Source organism: Ambystoma mexicanum, chromosome 5q (assembly GCF_040938575.1).
Source record: "Ambystoma mexicanum isolate Mex_15411 chromosome 5q, UKY_AmexF1_1, whole genome shotgun sequence".
Lineage (NCBI taxonomy): Eukaryota > Metazoa > Chordata > Amphibia > Caudata > Ambystomatidae > Ambystoma > Ambystoma mexicanum.
Window position 1 is genome coordinate 818,595,610 of NC_090933.1, and position 21,837 is coordinate 818,617,446.

General features: G+C 46.0%; 1 protein-coding gene across 2 annotated transcripts in view; it reads left to right on the forward strand.

Moving 5' to 3' along the window:
• Positions 1-21,837, forward strand: part of WWP1 (WW domain containing E3 ubiquitin protein ligase 1) — a 2,181,222-nt gene that overhangs the window by 1,468,667 nt on the left and 690,718 nt on the right. For both annotated transcript variants that reach the window (XM_069621301.1, XM_069621302.1), the window contains exon 17: positions 13,494-13,653. In XM_069621301.1, the coding sequence (XP_069477402.1) occupies positions 13,494-13,653 (160 nt within the window). The remainder of the gene's footprint in view (positions 1-13,493; positions 13,654-21,837) is intronic.

Sequence of the window (21,837 nt, forward strand, 5' to 3'; positions counted from 1 at the left end):
TGGGTCTCACCCTAAGTTACTAGGGGAATCCAGACATGGACCCCTTGCTCACTATTCTTAAAGAGGCACAGCTCCTCCCTACTGATGAGGTCCAACCAGGCCGAAACACGTGTCTGGGGATGCTGTTGGTACTCTTGTTCAGAGGAGAATTGCCTGGCATTTTGGTGCTGGACTGCCCCAGGGCAGGACAAAGACTGATATGTTTAGGATATTTCTTCTCTGTGAAAGATAGTGAGCTAAAGACTCTGGGTAAGTCCCTCGTAACCAGGACTAATGTCTGGCAGAGAGACTCCCAGGACCCCCCTTGTCAATTTGCACATGTAAGTATCTGCCGTTTTGATCATTTTTGTGGGGTGATGTATGAGACATTTTTGAACAACTTCATGGTGAAGGCTTTATAATCATCTAAACCAGTTGAGCACAACATGCGGCCTGTGGGTCGAATGTAGCCATTTAGGATATTATTTGTGGCCATACATGCCAGGAGTTCAATGATGAGCTGTTGCCTTGTCTAAAGTCAGTCAGTTACTAAATCCGTGAAGTCAGGTGTGCGAAGCTTCTTTGGTCCTTTTTTTTGTCTTTGTACTATGATGCATGCAGTGTTACTTCTGTTTAAAATATGATTTCAGTGCCATAATACAAATAAATGAAAGTGATAATGTCATTAAAAGGAAATGTATCGCATGTTACATTGAAAGAATAATGACTAACCCCTTTTTTTAACTCAAATTCAAGCACCAATGTCCCTACAACCTGCACACCCCTATGGATAGTAAGGCCAATGAATGGGACTTGTGTGGTACAATTTTCTGTGCAGCAAAACCAGTTGTGCACTCCTGACCAAAATAATGGGAGAACGGTGCGTCACTCAAAGGGAAAGACTAGACTCTTCAATGATAAGTGTAACACATCGGTCAGGCTTATCGTGAGGAAGCGATCAGGGAGGTACAATTAATCCCAACAGACTCAACAACCATAAGCAAATACTCCACACTGGTATTCTGGAGTATGTGCATTTTATATTTTAGGCCAAACATACAATATTTATGATGGGACAAATAAGTACTCGGGTTTCACATTGCACATAACGGAGCCTAGTGTATATAAAAAAACAGTGAATGACCAACTAAGGCCAAACTTACATTTTCCCCTAAAATGTAAGTCCCATACCTGGTGGTAGACACTATATATAGACTTTCCAGAGGTAAGTTAAGAAAAGACCTTTGACAAGAGTACACACAGTAATAACTACAAGTCTGCATCCATGGGTACCCCACAGAACGTAGCACTGATTCTCTTATTCTGAATGAAAAATGATACATTATACATGTGCATAGCACACAGTTGTAGCATTTAGATGTAGTGAACAGGGGAGCACAATGTCCAATTGTTTGGGTATATTTTCCCTATATTGAAATCAATGGGACCGGGACCACCACGCTCTCTTCCAAATAAGAGTGACTCTTGAACTAACTTTTTGAAGGTTATTAAAGTCTTTAGGCTTCACTTTCCTTGCTTAGCTCATCTGTTTTGGGGGCAATAGTCAGACATTAATGCTACCAGTGCAGGGGGATCCTGTCTTAATTTATGAAATTCCTTGTTATGAAATTCCTTGTTATGAAATTCCTTGTTTTTAGGCTGCACACTTCACCTTAAAGTGAAGTGCGGCACGGGTACTTTATATCCCTGATTGTTTAGTAAACATTTTTGTAACCAGGACAGGCTGGTGACAGCAGATATTCTTCTAACATTGTTTGCCCTGTTCTGTGGCAATCGTGTCATTTAGCCGTCTTCCTGCCTTTTCAGGTGGGGAACTACTATATACGGAAAGCCTTTCCCAGGCAAAGTCTGCTTTCCCGGATAAAATGGTGCTGTGTGCATCTTGCCTTATGTGGGTTCTCGGACGGTCTGATTCCAATCCACATTTATGCTAGGGGGAATGTCTGTTGCGAGACTGATGTAGAGCAGTAGGCTGTCCAACATTGGCTATCTCTTAATAATTTAAATGGTGCCGATCCTATCCATTTGAGTTCTGGGGCGACACTGACTCAAATTTAGGATAAAAGGAGGATTCCGGCAGCCATTCTGCAGATCATTGTCAGAGCCAAGACTATGAAAAGTTGCCAGCTGAAGTCCCATGGACATTGCCTCAAGCCACGTCCTGGTGAAGCCCTTGTCCGGCGTACCGATCTCGTGAAGACCCTCAACGAGCTTCAACCCATGGGCTTCAGACAGGTGTTGCAGTCGAGACTGGACGCTGCAGATGGAGCAGGTCCATGGCCACGGGCACTGACGTCAGATGTCACTCATGGATGATGTCTGGATTTCTGGTTGAAGTTCAGGCTAAACTGCTGGACATGCCCTTTGATGGGCTTAATCTTTTGGGAGCTAGGGCAGATGAGGCCCTCCAGAAATTCCAGTTGTTCAAGGTTACAGCAAAGTCTTTGGGGCTAGCCGCACAACAGCCCTTCACACAGTCTGCTAGGGGTAGGCGTTTTCGTCTCTCCCAGATACCTATGTCCGACGAGGTTGTGATCAATCAGCCCCAGGAAGATTGCAGGGCATGCATTTCCAGAGGGTTAGAGGTGGGGGTTCACAGAGGTGTGGCCGCCATCCCTTCCACGGCACAAACCTCAGTGACACGGACTCTGTCACGCCGGTGGATGGAGGTGTTCCCTGTTTAGCTCGAAATGGTCAATGGCTACGTCTGATGCTTGGGACTTGCAGGAGATGCCCCTAGTATATTGTCTCCCATTCCTACAGCGGCCTCATGCCAACACCCTTTCTCCAGAAGTAATCCACCTGGAGAAGGTCAGTCAGCTTCTTTCAGAGAGCATGATAGAGCTGTTACTGTGCTTAGAACGAGGCATGGGTGGTGCGCTACCTATTTTCAGGTGCCGTAGAAGAACAGGGGTTTGTTTCCCATTCTGGATCTGCAACAACTGAATTTGTTGCTTTGCAAGGGCAAACTCAAATGGTTATTCTTGCCCAGATTTTGCAAGCCCTTGATCGACAGAACTGATTGGTATCACTGGGCCTTCAGGATGCCTACCTCTATGTGCTGATCCATCGCATGCACAGCAAGTAACCAAGGTGTGCAGTGGGCCAACAGCATTGACAGTTCAAAGTCCTGCCATTTGTTTTTTCTTTGGCTCTCAGAGATTTCACTAAGCTGCTAGCATTTTGGTAGCTCGCCTCAGGGGGGAGGACATTCAAGTCTTTCCCTACCTGGACGACTGGCTCGTCCGAACTCGTTCCCCACATCTAGTGTTGCTGTGTCTTCTTTGCACATTTAGTCTGTAATCAGGGCGAGTCCCACCTCGGCCTTTCTTCACCTACTGGGCCTTATGACATCCTGCACCCTTGTGTTTAAAGAGGCGAGGCCACCCATGACATTGCATGAGGTCACTTCAGTGGCTTCTCCGTTGCCAATGGTCGTAGTCAGACCTGGTAGTTGGAGATCTTGCATGGTGGGCCGTGGGAGAACTTGCTGAAGGGTGCGTTGTCTAATCAACCTTGGCCCTAGGTGATGGTGGTCACTGATGCGGCTATGACGGGCTGGGGCACTCCCCTGTCAGACCTGACAATGAGCAGATTGTGATCTCCCTCAGAGTCTCGGGTACACATCAATTTGCTGGAGTTGAGCAATCATGCTGGCCCTAGTCGTTTTCTGAGTAACTAAATTGTGACGGTGTCGAAGCTCTTGCTTTTAAAATTTTGATTAAATTCAATGATCCAGGTAATTCTATCTCAGAAAGGATAATCGGTTTATCGGATTCCCCTATCATAAGCTCCTTGCAGCGGAGCAGGGACTGCATTTAAGATATGCACCCCTGTTCCATAAACTAAATAACTTTGAAAATGCTATCCTTGTAACACATTAAACTGTATTAATAAACCATGCCTGAGTTTGAGGTATGGTGGTTAGCATCTCTCGTATTATCCAAGCCAGTTGATATTAAACGTGTCATCCCTGTGAGCCAAGCAGAGCTGTGGAAGGGATATGTGTATTCTCCTAGCCAGGCTGTAGCCCTGGGGGGTTGTCTCTCTTTATTCCTTTGCCACGGCAGGAACTACCTTCCCCAGAGAAAAAGCCACTCCACAGGCAGCTCGCCTGGAAACAAGAATCAAAAGTCACATTTACTCACAAAAGGAATAGCCTTGTGACAAGGTGCTGCATACCGAAAGGGCCATTGATTCTTTTAAGAAGAGTTGGGGTGGACAAGGGGTGCCTCCTTACAGCTGGAGGAAGGTTCCACTGTATTGTTTCTCTTTGCTTGTCTTTCTGTCCTGTGCCTTTCCTGTCCTGTAGAACAAAGCACAGGATACCTGATGAGCTTTTTTGTAGGTTCTGTTCTAGTGAAACATAGAAATATTTAGTCTTGTATTGTTGAAACCTGCACCATCCTAGGCTTGATTGTTTGTTTTTGTCAATTTGTACATTGCCCAACTTTCTGATCTCTAAACTTTTTGGGCATCTGTTAAGATGGATTTCGAAAAACAGCCCTGGTGGGGGGATTTTGGGAGGCGGTCCCATTTATGATAAACAGGGTGGTTAGCCATACCCATTCAAGGTAGATGAGCGAGCAGTCAAGGCTTAGTCTCTGGACAAGTGCAAGAGTGATCTAGGGCTACAACGAGTCCACATGGAGCAATACCAATATTTCAAGTTAGACAGTGGGTATATGAAAATAATTATTTATTAGGCTTTTAGTTACACACTAAGCATATATAAATCATAAGTAAGTATTGTCAATCAAAACCAAAAATAACATGTGAACACATTCACCAATATGAGAATATAGTTGCATATTAATAAGTTACCAGTATTAAACAGTTGAATAATCACATACAAGGAAAATATGTAAAATATTCAGAAGAAGCACAATTAAAGTGTCGCTCAATCTTATGGAGTCCAACCCTAAAAAGGAATGGCGTCTTTTGCCCAAAGGGCACAAGTTCCTCTTCAGGCAATGCATTTAGAAATGATGCATTGGGCTATGGTCTTGCTTTAGGAAGTTTTTAAACGTAATAAAAGTATTTCCCCCAAAACGTGTAAGTACCCCATTCTATTCCCAGGGTAAGTCCCAGGAAAGGATACTTAGCCCTGCTTCAACGACCAGAGGCCAGATGGAGTTAGGGACAAGGGCTTTACACCCAATATTTCCCTATGGAGAACAGAGGGTTGTGAGGGGGATATGTATTTTAACTTAACCCCCTGTCTCTGATTCTTCCAGATACCACTGCAGGTCTTCTGGAATCCGTTGGGGACGCAATCACCTGTGCTTGGTTTAAGTGAGGAAGGCACAGGTGTCGCAGGTGAAGGTCACCTTTTTGTGTCTAGAGTTGGTTGTGTTGCACAGAAAACAGTTTGTCAGCTAGCAGAAAAAGACAGTGAATAAAGAAAGGTAAAGACCCCTGTGATACAGATCCTTCAGGACACCACTGTCCCGACCTTGGCCCAAAACCCCCTCTGGCAAACCCATTGGCCAGGTGGAGTCAGGACTCGGGCCTCTAGAGCCTGGCATCCTCTTCAAAAGCCCTCATGGGGCCAGTCCTGGCGCCTATGGCGCCAGGCTCATACACCATGAATAAACAATGTGCTTGGGAACTACTTTATTATTGTCAGCCAACATGGTGGCATCCACATAGCTTGGTTCCTAAGAACCAAGCAATGCGGTCTAGTGTTTTGGGTGTGGTAGCCTAGGGACTACTTTTCCTGAACTATTTTATTGGGGCTATTTAAACCACAACCGAGCAAGACAACACGCTTTGCGTTACTTTGCAGCTTGCAACGTGACGCTCACTGTGTCCAGCTATTTCCTCGAACCTCGAAGAAGCAGAACCTGCAAGGAGACAAAAGGAATATCATTAGCAGCAGCATCTCACATGCAGTCTTCACCTTTAAACACTCGCAGCTACTGAGAACAGCTTCCTCGAATCTGCACACCTCCCGGACAGAACGACCTGAAAGAGGAAGATAGAGGCAACATTAAAGAAAGCAGTAGAGACATTTACAAATTACGAACTGCTCAAAAGGCTTACCTGGCTGGTCTCCTCTCCGGACATTCCACTCACGCTGAAGAACACCACGACCTACATGGAAAGAAAACACTGGTTAGCAAAGGCAAGATTTCGCAGCGCTGCGCATATCGCTTACTTACCGCATCATAACACTCTTAATGTGCCAACATTTACCAGCGGGGCTCAAACAAGCCAGTTCGCCACGCTGAAGCTCAGCATACCTAAGGGAGAAAAAAGATACATTTTAAACAAAGAAAGGCATGCAGGATAGCAACAAAACTAAAGAACAGCAATAAGACCTACCTGAACAATATCAAACGGGCCGGCGTCAGTGAAGTAACTGGACCGCACTCGCCCATGATAGACAACGCGCCCCTGCAAAGAAGGCAGGACGGAGAGCACGCCTAATTCTACCACAAGGTTAGTAGAGGGTGCCAGAGGGACTGAAATCATATGGGGGTGGAGGGAGGATAATTACCCCAGTCAGTCACTCTTGAACACAGTCCTCCTGTATTTTCAGGCAGAACCTTCCCCGCAGACTGTTAGGGAGAATCCTCTTATAAGGCTAATTTCCCAAACCTAGTGAGTCCCTCAGCAGCTTTGCTGGATTTTCAGGGTTTGTTTTTTTTCTCCTGCTAAGGGTGAGGGTGGGACTCTTTTCCTCCCACTCTTAGGCATGATTTGAGGTATTTCTTTGACTCTTTGTGTGCTTATGGGCTTTACGGTCTTTTACTCCATAGGGTATCATCTGTTTTTGTGTATGTGTTACACAGCACCCTCCGTGCAGTAACACAGGGGTGTCATAGTGACCCCCAAACATAGACTCCATACCCTGGGACTGACTACTGTCTCCCAGGGCATGTAAAGTCACCATTGACTTTACTAGTCCAAAATTGTGAACAAAACGAGTACAAACCATCATATTGTGGAAGTACTGGAAGGGGTTAATTCGATTGCACCTGGGTCTGTTTTGAAGGGGGCACTGTCCAGTCCCCCCTTGTCGAGTTTCTGGCTGGTCGCAGTGGTTACCACGAGAAATATTCCACCAGAATATTATCTATGGGATTTTCCCATTGATTTTAAACGCACCACTTTTTGGTGCAATGTTAAAGATACCGCCGGTTTATTTATTTAATATTAAATCAACGGTTGGGTCTTTTTGCCAGAACTCTTTCCTAAAATGGCGTTCGTGTCCGTCTCTGTAACTCTAACCAAGGTCGAGTCCTTTGTTTCACTTTTTGGCGGGCTTCTCCACATAAGCCCTCCAAATGGTGCTACTCTGTCTGGGTTCCACAGGATGTGTGGGGTGGGGAATTGGCACCCTGGACTGCGTTGCCTTAGCCACTCAAGTCGCACTCTATTCTGATTGGCCCAGTGGTGAGCCGCCCGGCTCACCACTTAGCATGTGTGAGTGACAGCTAGGCTGTTGAATGGGTGTTTTTCTGCATAAAAGCAGGGCCTTTGGGACTGGAACTTCAGAAGTCGCCACAGGACCTAAGAATCCAAAGAGGGAAGAAGCTGAGCCATCTGCAACGACGACACCACCGGTGGAACCCTGCTGAAACAAACTCACCACTTTCCCAATGACAAGAGAAGATCTTCTGCTGGACGAGTCTTCTTCCTCTGAGCTGGTGGGACCAGCCAGTTCGCCCCTTTTGCCTTCCAAAGACGTCTCTTGGTCGAATCGCCCGTGCCAAGCACCCCGGCGGCCGTATAGCCAAGCTTCACCACTTTGACCGCAAATAAAAGGAACGCACCTTTTACCGACAAACTCCGCGGCTGGTTTCATCCCTGTGCAGTGCATCGACTCCACGTTTCCTCCTCGACCAGATCCTCTGTTCCCCTGGTCGAAACAACGAACTGCAACCACTGCCAGGAACAACTGCCACCGGTGGAGCTTCCCCTCTCTTTAAGGTACTTTGTCCTGCCTGGTCTCCCTTGCTTCGGTTTGCCCCCGGTGACCATTAAATCCTTGTCTTTCCAACTGGGTTGGCCCCAGACCTTCTAACTTTACCTTCTTGAATCGCCCCAACCTCTTTTGAACATTCTGCAAAGACTTATAGTGCATTTTAAACCGTGTGATCCTGGGCACATTTCACTTTGCTCCATTTAAAGTGGGCCTGGCCTATGAACTTTGGCTCTACAGTGTATACTGCCTTTATTCCCTTGCTGAGAACTCCTAAAAGTGTTGGGACCTGTTTTATTTCTGTGCTCTGCCTTGTTCTCTCCCTTTAACTTAACTATTGGAGTGCCATCTAGATTACGCGCTCACATCTGTTTTAACAAATCGTGGTGTTTTAACTCTGACTTGTCTAATAGTTATCAAGGGAGGTGTGTATACTTTACCTGACTGTGTTTTAACTTGCTTTTTATTTAGAGTGCTAGTATATTGCCTAAAGTGTGTTTTAAATAAACATTTATATACTTTTTATACAAAGCTCTGGTCAGTGTTTGTTTGCTTTACTGTGTTTTTAGCCCTATTGTGTATACTCTATATACTGCCCTACTCTTCTTGAGAGAAGTCTGACTGCTCAGCCACAGCTACCAGGTAAATCTGGGTGGTACATCTGGGTGGTACAGACTGCTACCTATTGGGTTTACTGCTTACTCCTGTAGTCTTAATCGTGTGCAGTGTTCCCAAAGGGAACTGCACAGGATTCTGCTTAACACAGACCACATCAGGGCAAAGCTGAGAAGCATACCAGCGAGTAACCCAGCTGGGTGGCGTCCCTGTGGATACCAGGTGAGCGTACCAACCACACAGGATTGAAATAAGATTGTTTCTGTGAAGGTCACCACGCTCAGGAGGGTGGCAGGCGATGTTACAACGCTGAACACAGAAGCAGCCCCAGCAGAGCTTCCCTTGGAGTTGGATGGCTGAAAATGCTGGAGCAAGCGATTTGTAGCATAAGCTGAAGATCTGCAAAGGTCCAAGCTCAACTTCTAACGACCACAGCTGCAGCGAGGTAACCAAGGGAAGAGCTCATCAGTCCATTGGGTGTGGTCAAAGGACTCTTCTGAAGGCTTAGAAGGCACCGGTCCTCAAGCAGGGATTGAGAATGGTTGTTCCCACCGGTACATGGGTCGAAGCACCAACAAGGGTCTTCTGAGATCAAGCAGAGGAGCAGGGTTTCACTGGGCTAATCACAGGAGTCGATGCTGGTCACCTGCAGGGGTTGTCAGCTGGCTGCTATTGGTAGAAGTTTTGGTTCCAATGATGATCTGATGAACTGTTGCAGGAGCTCTCCTTTTCTCCAAGGTTCAGGCTATGGTCAAGCCCAAGCACCCCAATGGTAAGGTTCTGCAACTGATTTGATTATCACCTCCACCTCACAGAGCCTTGTCTACACCCCAAGGGGAGTGACCCAGACCCTGCCCCATAGGAGCAGTGGTAGGAATAGAGGTAGAGAAAAGCATATACCTGTCAATATGCATCAGAAGAGAGAGTAGGGAACAAATCCCTGCAGTGGGTCGCTATTGCGACTTGTCTACACAGGACTGATTTACTAATGTCACATATATTTTAGTGATGATCAATGTTCAAGCCTTCTAATCCTTTTCTAAACGTGCACCTTATACAGTATGTTAATATACAGTACGTTAAATAGATGCCCCACTCGTAATGCACCTGATCAAATGTTTCTGACTAGGTTCTCAATAATGAACACTGTGAGTAGGTAGAAGGAGACTGACAAGGAGGGGGTCATGTTTGGGACTACATGCATTTATTATGAACGAAAAAAGCCTCTCCCTGCTTCTAAGGGGCTTGCTTTACCCTAAGAAACCATAATCACCTGCCTGTCCAGAAATATGTTCTCCGTCCTCTAGCAGAAACCTAGCGTCTGGATGTTAAGTATCTTTTCCAGGGTCCTCTGTGCCCTTCTTGTAATTCTTTTGCAAGTCTACTTGAGCAGTGGTAATGGTTGGCCTACTGTGATGAGGGAGATGTCTCCCAATGCACTCAAGCGAGTTGCTTCTCTTCCTGCACCCTACCCGGTCTTCCCGCCGTTCCTGATACCTGTGGTGCCTCAGGGACACGTTCCAGTTCTTTTCGGGGTCTTTCCTCCTCCCTCTCAATTACTGTGCGCCTCCTCGACAGGCTCGTGGTCTAGGCGTCATTTCTTGCCCCACCGGTCCACCTTCTAGTAGTCTTGCCACCACCAAGTGAGTCGGCTCCCTGGCAGCTCTACGGACTCTCTGGCAACGTCCTGTATTTCCTCTACAGCTTCTGGAGAGATGCGGTTGCTCCGGCTGCAGCATTCTGACTTTGAACTTCCTGGCCTTCGTTCGCATACTCCTGGCTTCCGCAATGAGATCTCCTTTGTCTGTTCTTGCTTTTCTTTTTTTTTTTTTTACTGTTGACGCTGCCATAGACGTAACGTGAGCACCATTTGTAAAAGTCTCCTTGGCACTCGTCATTCCTCCAGTGAGCCACCTTGTTTGAGTATTTGGCTTACTCTTTATCTAGTCACTCCCTATGACTCATGTTCTTATTACTTCGTCCAGCTCTCCCACTGCCTCATCAGAAGGCAGCTTTTTGTAGCATTGGAACGTTGTTTACCTAGGTCTGGAGGCCAACTCCTCCCCAACGCCAATGGCAAGTTGCTTCCTAGCAAGATGCTCAAGCACTGCCGTAACTTGATGCTAAATGCATATCTTCTGGTTGCTCAAGTTCACTGCAAGTTGCTAATACTAACATGTTGAATAATCTCTATGCCCTATCAGTCAATAATCTCCCTCCCGTCTTGTCTAGCCCAGAAGGTTTTTAGTCCGTTGTAGCCTTTAGGACTAGGACATTTGTTAACAGGAACATTCATACGTATTTACCAAAACAAACAGAACATGTCCCAGACCATTGGACTGCAGCCCAGATGTATTGTTATTGTATTGTACCTGTGTGTTCCAAAACAATAGATTAGTCCGTCGCACCGCCTAGACATGCAAACTGAATGAGAAGCTCTGTTTATAACTATTAATATGTGATCACTGCCTGAATACATTTCAGTGCATTTTACCATGTATATCCCAGTATGCCCGAAGGACAATATGGCCAAAGAACAAACGAAAATCTTGGGGCATTGCCATCTTATGGTGCTAGCCACCTTGGGTAGCCATTTGTGGTAAATGCAAAAAGTGCACAAGAAAAATATTGAGGTGGGGTGGGGTTGGGGGGGGCTCGCCTCTATCCAGAGAAGCAAATGAGACTGTGATTCTGGGCTCTAGAGAATAACATTGGCGGCTAATCTGGCCGGACAGGAGAGCATCACAGGGGATGCGTTGAGCAGACAGACCCTGGCCGCCTACGAGTGGTAGCTCTGTCAGGACGTTCTGGAGTGGATCTCTATAGGGAACTCCTCAAGTGGACCTCTTTGCTTCCAGTGTCCACAGGAAGTGCAAGTTGTTCTGCTCCAGGGAATTTCCTTGTCGGGAGCTTTGGGGGGGAGCATTGACTGTCCAGTGGACTTTCAACCCCCTTTATACATTCCCGCCGATCCCTGTGATCCTGCTGATGCTCAGGAGACAATGTCTGTTCGGAGCTATGCTGATTCTGATCGCCCCAGACTGGGCCTGGAGAATGTGGTATCCGGAGTTACTGGACATGTCCATCTGCCCTCCCATGGTGCCTTCCAAGGAGAATCGGCTTGCTCTCCAAGCCGGAGGGGCGGGTCCTACACCCGAACTTCAGCAGCCTGAACCGTCATGCTTGGCTACTGAGAGGCTGAGATACAAGGAGTGGGACTTGTCTGATGACGTCCTCAATGTGCTCCTTTCAGCTCCGAGGCCCAGTACGAAATCCATTTATACCTGTAGATGGCATACATGTTTACGATTTGGTGCCAGGAGTGGGACCTGGGTCCTATATTCTGTCCTCTGTCCCCTGTTTTGGATTTTCTGCTTTCCTTGGCCCAAGCTAATTTTTCACTGTCTCCACTGTCATGCAGTTCTTGCGAGGTTTGTGTAACCAGTCTCCTCCCCACTTGTTTGTGGTTACGGCATGGGATTTGAATTTTGTTTTAACATTTCTTATGGCCCTTCATTCCTGTTTTTTTTAGATTGGTCAGCCATAATGTGATTTTCCTGGTTGCCATCACTTCCGCGAGATGGGGGAGTGATTTCCATGCTTTCTCTGTTTTGCCTCTCTATTTGTTTTTTCCCAAGAGATGGTGGCATTGCTAGTGAGACCCTCCTTTCTGCTGAAGGTGGTCTCGATTTCCATCTCTCTCAGAAGATCCATCCTCCTGTGTTTTTTCACCCGTTTCACCCTTCCAATGCAGAGTACTGACTCCATCGACTGGGCCCGGTATGGGCCCTGAAGTTCTACGTCTCTTGTACGAGAGGCTAGGAAAGATGACCAGCTTTTGTTGGTTGCGCTGGTGCTCGTTCTGGCAGGGCTGTGACCAAACAGACCTTGTCCAGGTGGGTAATTCTCTGCATCTCAGAATGCTACTATCTGGCTGAGAATAATGTGCCTGAGGGCCACAGAGTTCATTCTGCCAGAGGGGCTGCACCACTGCTCCATAGAGGGTTCCATGTGTTAATATCCCCGCAAAAGTATTGCCATACAAAAATAGCGCCATATTTTTGCAGCGATATTAAGGCATGGAACCTGCAGGGACACCCCCGCAACCCCTGCTCCCAAAAAACCCAATAATTATCCCCCTCAAAAATATCACCTATGGCCGTTCCAGACGACCATATATACGGTGATATTTTTGGTGGGGATGATATGTAGTGATACCTCCGGAGAGTCCCTGTCCTCCGGGACATTTGCCAGACAGCAACGTAGGCATCTCTGCACACTTAACTAAGCATTGCTGCTTGAATTCCCTTGCGGGCCAAAATGCCTGTTTTGATCCTCCTGAGTTTACTGGTGTAGGTGGTGTCATTGCGTCCTCTCTCCTCCAGATTTATGTACTACTTTGGGAGTCTAGCTTAGATGAAGAATCTGTCACAGGAAAGAATCAATTAGAAGAACAAATTACTTACCTCCTGGTAATGTTCTTTCTGATGATGTTCTTGCCACAGATTCCTCATTGCCCTCCCTACCTGACCCTCTTGCAGGTGCACCATTGGTTCCACAGTCCCTCAGCGTCAGAGTACTAGGGGAAAGGGGTGGAACTGAGGTCACTGGGTGCTGCGCTGTTACGTATACTGGCCCCAACTTATCGGGTGCGCGGCGCATAGAGGCATGAGACAGATCAGACCTGCAGCCCACTGCTCCCCCTCATGGCAGAAATGTTTGCGAATAACAGCTGCAGTTGGACATGGATATCATAGATGAGGAATCCATGGCAGGAACATCCATCAGAGAGAACGTTACCGGGTGGTAAGTCATTTGTTCAATGTTTAATTTGTTCTATGTTACAACGAGCATACAGTTAAGGAAACTTCAAGTTGGAGATTCATAGATAATGAAACAATAGTTTGAAACTTTGGTTTGAATACTTATCTTTCCATTTCATTTTCAGAGAATGGTTTTTCTTGCTCTCCCATGAGGTTTTGAACCCTATGTACTGCCTATTTGAATACGCCGGCAAAAGCAACTACTGCCTCCAAATTAATCCAGCATCCACAATCAATCCAGATCACCTTTCATATTTTTGTTTCATTGGTCGCTTTATCGCAATGGTAAGTTTATTTAAATAAAACATGGATGTCATGTTGTCAAGTGCTGCTGCTAAAGATAGTCCCAGGTCATTTTGTAGTGTTCAAAAGGTTTTAAGGTGGTGGTGTGCCCTGGACTTCTGTAAACTGTTTAAAAATCATTCATGCATTAAAGCATCACTTATGTTTTCTTTGTTCAAAACAGAGTTGCAACCCCATCCACCATCGCCATTTGCTGATTGTGCAGCTACATCCATATCTCGTATGCAAGTCCCACCTCTTCATGTGCTAGAGCTGAATGCTCAGTCGTACGCATTGCTTGGGTACCATGGAGAACATACCACCAGCCCGTCACAGCTATGGCTCTGGGCTTAAGGACGGATTCTCCACATATTTAGAGACATCCTGCCCTAAATGCTGTCTCTTTTGTTACAACATTTCAGCTGAAGCTTCTTATTCAACACCACATTTTGTCTCAGCAGGGGCACAGTAGCCTTAACTGCATCCCCCGGGTTGTAATAATCTTTTGTTGCCACATGGAGGGGCTGGAGCAGCCCCGTGAGGCTCTTGTCGCAATATACCATTGCACCACAAGTGATGTCCTCGGTTTATATAACCGGGTGAAACAATCTGTCAATGCAAATTGGCAAATGGAAAGCCTTAATTCGCATTTAAGAAACACACCAGCATCAGGGAAAGCTATAAAATAGAAATATGCCTGAGGCACAGGCGGAATCACCATTTGCAGCCAGGCAGTGGTTATCTGGATAATTTTTTGACTTTCACCCAAAATGTACATAGGAGGAATAAAAATGAAAATAAGGACACAAATAACTGAACACAAAGCGGTTGTATTTCATAGACTTTCTACAGCGCTCGTGGTCAGTCATTTCCTCTGTTCTGGACACACAGAATATAGATATCTTTTGAAGCAATGATCAATTCATTCCAACCAGCAAATAGCAAAAAAAAACTGTTGAAGGCAGGGTTGTGCAACAAATTTGTGAACACTAGAGGCAACCAGTTCCCTGACCTATTTAAAGTGCATGCAAATCTGTCTGTAGGAACCAATGTCACAAGAGAAAACATTGCAAGGACACACATGGTCTAAACACTCCCTGAAAGAGAAAATACTGCTTACTAGCACACTGTCTGTTTGACAGTACTTACCAGGGAAAACGAAAGAGGAGACCAAGGATACTTGTGGCACTGAAAGCTTTAGGGACTACCAGGTCTTCCCTTAAAAATAGGAGTTACAGTTATAAGCAATGTTCCCAAAGAACCTCACTTATTCAAAAGAACTGAAGACTCAGAAATAAAACAAAAAGGTTGGGGGACACTCAAAATTATGGCTAAAAAGGAGCACATTCCCAACAAGACCAAAGGCAAGGAGGTGTTACCTGGAAAGGTCTACGGCAGAAATCCTCAAGTACTGTAGAAAGTTACCAGGGATGGATTTGGAGGGGAAGACCCTCAAGTTACTATACACGCTGTATGGTGCCTTGAAGGAAACCGTTTTCTGGAGCAGAGGTGGGGTTCAATGTTGTATTTTCTGTGGTAGGGAGTCAGGCAGCCCTTTTGATATCTGCAGGATTGGACAGATAATAGAAACTAGGACAAAGGACGCCCAAAATTGAGACTGAGTCAGCAGATCCAGGTGAAGCAACAAGAAGACTCGATACTAACCCAATGGGACAGGTCCACTTAGGCTCTGGTTACGACTGAAGAACTGCAGACAGTCCTATGATTGCACAGCACCTGAAGACAGCAGACAAAATGCTGTTGATCTTCAGCAAGACAGGAGCCGCTCTTTGTCCATGTATTTCAGCAGCAACCTGACTAATGAAGGGCTCCTCCATTTGACACACACTGCTGCTACTCGTGGTCCTCCACTTCTCCCCTACATTAACACTTGGTGGCCAGTCTCACTCAAACCTTATTAGGGGGTGTTGATTGGGAGGTCTGGCTGATACTCACCCAGTTAAAACGGGATCCCTTTATCCAGAAGAGGCATTGCGAGCTTTGTGTCCATACTCAAACAGGCAAAAAGGTTTCCACCTTGGAACTTGAACAAGGGAGGAACAAAATGAAATTGGCCATGTTGCCTGGCTGTTCAGTGAGAACGTAGCTACCTATGTAGTAAAAAAGACATAATGCTGTGCAACCCAGTAACAAGTAAACAGCTGCCACCAACCTGCAACTGACACACTTTCCAGGTGAGGGAAATTGTGAAGGACTTTACAGTGCCCTGGTCCTAATAGACATTGTTTTCGGGCAATACATGAAGTGTGTGTTAGTCGTCAGTGAGGCTTTTTTAAAAGAGCTTCTCTGTTGACAAATGTTAATCAAATCCAGCAAGAATATAAGTAGGAGAAAATGGGACTTTCTGTTCAAACACAAAAAAGATTCCTGCAGTTACCTTGCCCTCAGTATAACTAATGCCACATTTACATTGCTTCATTGGTTCACTAGACCCTGACTCTATTGGATATCACAAAGGAGTTCTAGTCCCGCATGCCTGCAAATAGGGAGGGTCCTTACTGCATAACTTTGCTGAGGGCAAAGATGCATCAAATCAAGCTCTGTGTACGGGTCTTAACTGCTTGGGCAGCTCTTTATGCCCTGTACTTTGGTAGCTATCTGGTGCCCTCATGGATGCACAGCTATGATTTGTTTGCCTAATGATCAAAACTGGAGTGTTTCATGAGGAATAAAAAAAAAAAGAGGAAGCCAATACAAAATAGTTGGGGATACCTACTACGTTTACAATAAACTCTTTCTCTGGCAAAGCTTTCAAGAAAAGATTGGGGACTCGGCAGCAAGGCGAGAAGCAGCTTCTGTTTGGTTTTGTGAGGGGCAGAGTTTTCTTCCTGTGAACATGTTCTTGCTACCTTGCCCTCTAGTCCATTGACTCCCAAGAAACAGTAACCACTATATTGCTCAGGACATGGTGGTTCACCTTCTGGTCGAGCCTGCTGCGTTGCTAAGGACATGGGCAGCCGTGTCTTTGTTGCATTCACTTTAAAAGCAGCTGCACCACTGCACAACGTTTTAACATGGCACTAAACTGTAAAAAAGCTTTCTTTAGTCCGTTCCTGTGGGAGGAAGATGCAATTAGTTATTTCCCAGGGCGTGCTCTTTCAGGTAGTGTCGACTGGACACTGCCTGTCATTTCTCAAGATAGCCGCCGCCTTCTAATCTGTTCTCCCATTTTCTCCAAATTATCCTCCAAATGAGATTTTGTTTCGGGATGTTGTGGCCCTTCTTTATGTTGTGCAATATGGTGAGTTTGTCTTAGGGGGGAGCAGGAAGTCTAGATCCCCAAAGCCCTTTTGAAGGAGGATTAGTCATTATTTGGATTACAGAATACTGGAAGAAAAATCAGTCCCTGGTCTTTTCCCTGAATATTAAGTCCTGTATAGTCCTGTATGTGAGGATCCAGTTAACGGGTGCATTACAGGTACAGTGCTCAATATTCAAGTCAGGAAGCTGTTCCCTCTCCTGATGACTGTCAGGAATAAAAGTCAAAAAGTGCCTCTATCTTCCATCCACAGATTCTAATTTCTATGAATTGCCACAGCAACAGGCTGAAATGAAACTGTTTTCATAGCCAAAAAGGTAAACTAGGCTGCCTTGCACAAACCCTGTTGGAGCGTCATTGGTGCCAGAGGCCTTAGAAGTGATGCCCGTCATACATAAGCAGACCCAAATGAACCCTGGTAACTTAGTTCATTTTTGTTCACATCCATAGAGGGAAACTGCTACTTCAGATTTATGATTATGTTCCTCATTCCTAAACTTCAGCTTTCAAACCCTTTGTATAAACTGTAAATACCAGATATCATTGTCGGACCCGCACAAGAGCAGTCTTTTATGCTTTGCGCTCGGTGCAAATCAGTGCATTCCAAGGTCATAAATAAGCGCATGGCAAAGACCTTTACTGCATTCTATAAGCACCCAGGCAGCATCCTCCTGTACCACTGCGGCTCATGTTTGGGACCTTATTAGCCAGTACATGAGCCAGAGAAAGTGCATTCTTTATCCACATACTGATCTTGCGACTGTCGAGGATGGAGTTACAAACTCTGACGGATGATGGCCTTACCACCCCCGCCTCCTCAACACAGACATCCCTTAACCCCAGGTTTGGCAACTAGTGATCGGTAACCCTCACTATCTAAATGTTAGCTGTAGATGAGTGCCTAAAGGCCAGAAACAAATCTTTCTGGCTCCCTCCAGGGTTCTCTTACCCAACACTCCCTAGGAGTTCTGACTGGCAATGATGTCTTTTGTTCTGCCAAACTCCAGTCATCCTGATCTGTTATCTCACTCACTTTCTTTACTCTCCCTGATCTTAACTCTCTCTTCCTTACCCGCTGTTCTACTCGTATTCACCCTCCTGTTTTCATTTCTCAATCCTTCCGCTGGTTCTTTCTCCTCTCTCCTCCCAACTCTTTATTTATTGTATTGTTTAATACTGGAGTTCGATTTTCAAGAGTGCATTCGGGATTCAAACCTCTGGGTGGTCTTGCTTGCAAGACCAGCATTTTGCCCCTGTGCTATCTGTTACTTCCTAACACACACGCACATGTACCCCTGTACACACACACCTGCACACCTGCACTGTACACTAGCTCTGCATCCAACACCTCAACAATTCAAACCCTGTCTGGCATCCGCCTGGTCTCTGTCTTCTCAGTTTTCTTCCACTACTTCTGACCTCTCACATACAACTCACACTTGCTCATTCAGTCTCCTGTTATGCTCTCCTTCCCCTCTTCTGCCCCCCTTCCATTGGTTCTAATGTTCCCCCGAGTCGGTTGGGCCAATATGTGGCTGCTATTTTCCCAGGGCTGGGTTATGAAGATGTAAGGCTTAAAATAACTTTCCATGCCCGTTCCCCTACACGTGTCCCACTGAAGTTTCGGCTGTTGTGTTTGCATGCCACATTCATTTTCCTGTGGCTGAGAAGAGTTGTTAACTTTTCTACTGCAGTGGGAGTTGATTTCTGGTAATGTTATGCGGGTCATGTCTCTCTCTCTCTCTCTCTCTCTCTCTCTCTCTCTCTCTCTCTCTCTCTCTCTCTCTCTCTCTCTCTCTCTCTCTCTCTCTCTCTCTCTCTCTCTCTCTCTCGTCTTGCCACTGGTACTTGGGGTCTTGAAATACAAAAGAGAGAACACTGGCCTGAAGAACTACTGGGAGGCAGTGTGTGACAAAAGGTGGTACCAACATTTTCATTTAAGGTACATGAGGTGATTTCAGGGACTTCTATGATCCCTCCTCCAACTCCCACTTTCAGATTCTGGGCAGGGCTGGCTGTGGCATTCGCCCTGATAGGCCCCCTCCCCTAGGTTGGAAGAGGGTCTGTTCCTCCCCTGACAGTCCTGGACCCTATCACATCCAGCCCTTCTTCTGAGCACTCCCCCCTCCTCTTAGAGCACTCCACCTCTTCTTAGAGCACTCCACCTGACAGAGGATATAGGGAGAGGAATTCATCCTTGACTTGACGCTTAACCATCCTGTCTTCCTTGTGTAAGGCTGCAAATCCAGTAACCACAGTAGGATCCTGCAGTTATCTTTATTTTGGGCCATGCGTACCAGGGGAGCCAGATCTGTGACTAGTTTGAATTTCCTACCAGTGATTTAATACCTTAGACTGTGAATGGCCCATTTTTCAGTCAAACATTCAATATAATAGTATGGTTCATCTCTCCTGGGAACAAATTCCTACTCATATAGATGACCAGCCTTTCCTCCCCATCTTTGATCTGTGATAGAACTGCCCCTAGACAAATGAGTGAAGCATCAGCTGCAGAATAAATTCCTTTGAGAAGTAAGACTTGGTGAGGACTTGGCTGTGACAGAGCGCTTCTTCATCCCGATTGCCTCCCTTTATCTCTAAGAGGTATGGCTAAAGAGGAGAAATGTGGGATGAAACATCTATAATAACCCACCAATCCAAGGAAAGTTTTGTTAGCCTTTTGGTCTTAAGGCAGGAGGCATTCTTGATGGCTACCGCCTTGCTGTGGTGAGGGCACAACAGGCCATTCCCAACTTGGAATCCCAAGTATTTCACTGAACCCTCGGCCAGATTGCACTTAGATGGACTGGTTTTAAATCCAGCTTTCCTGAGGCATTGGCAAACTGCGTAGTGGTGCTTGAGGTGGTCACCCAAGGTTTCACTATGAATGACAATATCGTCAAGATTGGTCCCAGCTAAGCTATTGTATGTTTCTAGTACACGGTCCATGAGCCGTTGGAATGGAGCTTTGGATTTGAGAGTCCATTTTCTTTTTTTGCCAATAATCCTTAGTGAAATGCAGGGTAAAGATAAACTTGCCATTCCCTTAAATCTCTACCATCTTGTTGATACGAAGCATAGGATAGGCATCAAACTAGACTATCTCATTCAATTTGGAACCCCATGCATTTCCGAAAAGAGGACACCCGTGGGAATCCGCAGAGGTATGATTTGCGCAAATCGGCCCAGAATGTATTACCCAGAAGCCCCGGCAAAGTCTTAAATGTGCCGAAAAAACCCATATTTTTCACTTTGTTGGGGGTTCTGGGTAAAACATTCTTGTCCGCTTCGTGCAAGTTGGACCTCTGTGGATTCCTACTGGTGCCCTCTTTTCAGAAATGCATGGGGTTCCCAGTTTTCCTTGGTGGCTTGGACACCCTATGCCCAAATCTATAGGTTATTTCCCCAAACCCTTTTATGGTTACCAGTGGGTTAGCCTTTTCCCTTTGTGGCTAAATTGGTGAACCCACACATGTGAGGTACCGTTTTCATTGGGACACCTGTGGGAAGTATGACATCTGTTGTTGGCGTGTTTCGGTGGTTGAGCAGAGTGAAATGTCTGGAAATTGTGTTTTTTACCCCCAAATTTGGACTTTGGTTCTGGGTAGCAGATTCTGGGCTGATTTGCGCAAGTCAGACCTCTGTATCCTCTTTTCAGAAATGCATGGGGTTCCCTGTTTTCCTTGCTGGCTTCGACACCCTGGGCCCAAATCTAGGTTGCCCACATGAACAAAATGGGCAGTGGCGAAAGGCTTGGGGTTACCAGTGGGTTACCCTTTTCCTTTTGCACCCCCGGTAGGTGCACCCACACATGTGAGGTACCGTTTTCATCGGGACACGTGTGGTGACGCGGGAAGGTAGGCCATGTGTCGTTGGCGGTGTGTTTCAGTGGGTGGCCAGAGCGAAAAGTCTGACAATTGTCTTCATTTCCAGCCAATTTCAGAGACATTTCCCTGTGTCCACTCACCGAAATACGTCAACACCTTTGGGGTCCACCATGCTCTGATGGGGTGGCATAGACCCTATAAAAGCCCATGAGCGTATGCCTTCGAGCTCCCCCACAGCTTCTACATACAAGGCCCTGTCTCTACGCGGCACCACTCCATCTTCTGACATCAGTGTCCGGGCTCCAGCTCCTCATTCCACAGTGCCGATATTTCTCAGGAGTACACCCCACTCCCATGGGCACATTTGTCTCGTATGGAAGGCATTTGCGAAGAGTGGGGTGAGCCGGTCTCTTACGGACTGGAATCTTTATCAAATGTCATAGGGTTTCATTACAAGTATGGTGGTGTGGTAAAACAACAGCGTTAACGGGATCGTTAATCCTTTACAGCTGCATTTCTGCAGCGCCGTACTACAGGTTTGGTGGTGAGGTGGTAGATTTTCCTCCAGCAAAATGCTGAAGGAAAATCTGCTACCTCACCACCAAAAAATCGGCAATGTTGGCAGAATTACTGCCAGTGGTAATTCCACCGAAATCCCCATGGAGTGCTATGGACTCAACAAAATAGGGACTTAGACCACCTGCCACCACTTGCAATCCTGCTGTAAACCTGCCGGACCAAGTGGCGGGAACGGTAATTCTATTTGGCGGTGTTCCGGCTGATTTAACACTGGAATATTGCCAAACTTGTTATTAAGGCCCATATTGTGAGCATTCTATATCTTGTTTACAACAATTATTATTCCGGTTTCAATACTTTCAATGCCACGATATTCGCATAATATCAATACATGCAGATATCACATTACGTTAACATAAGGACACATTTAAATATCCGCTATCTCTATCATGGGAGCATACAGTGTCTTTATTGAACATCACACGATTTGACCACATCTCGTTTTGAGGTTAGATTATTCTAGAAGGTACATTTATTCCGTTTTTCTTTTTGTGCGAAGGG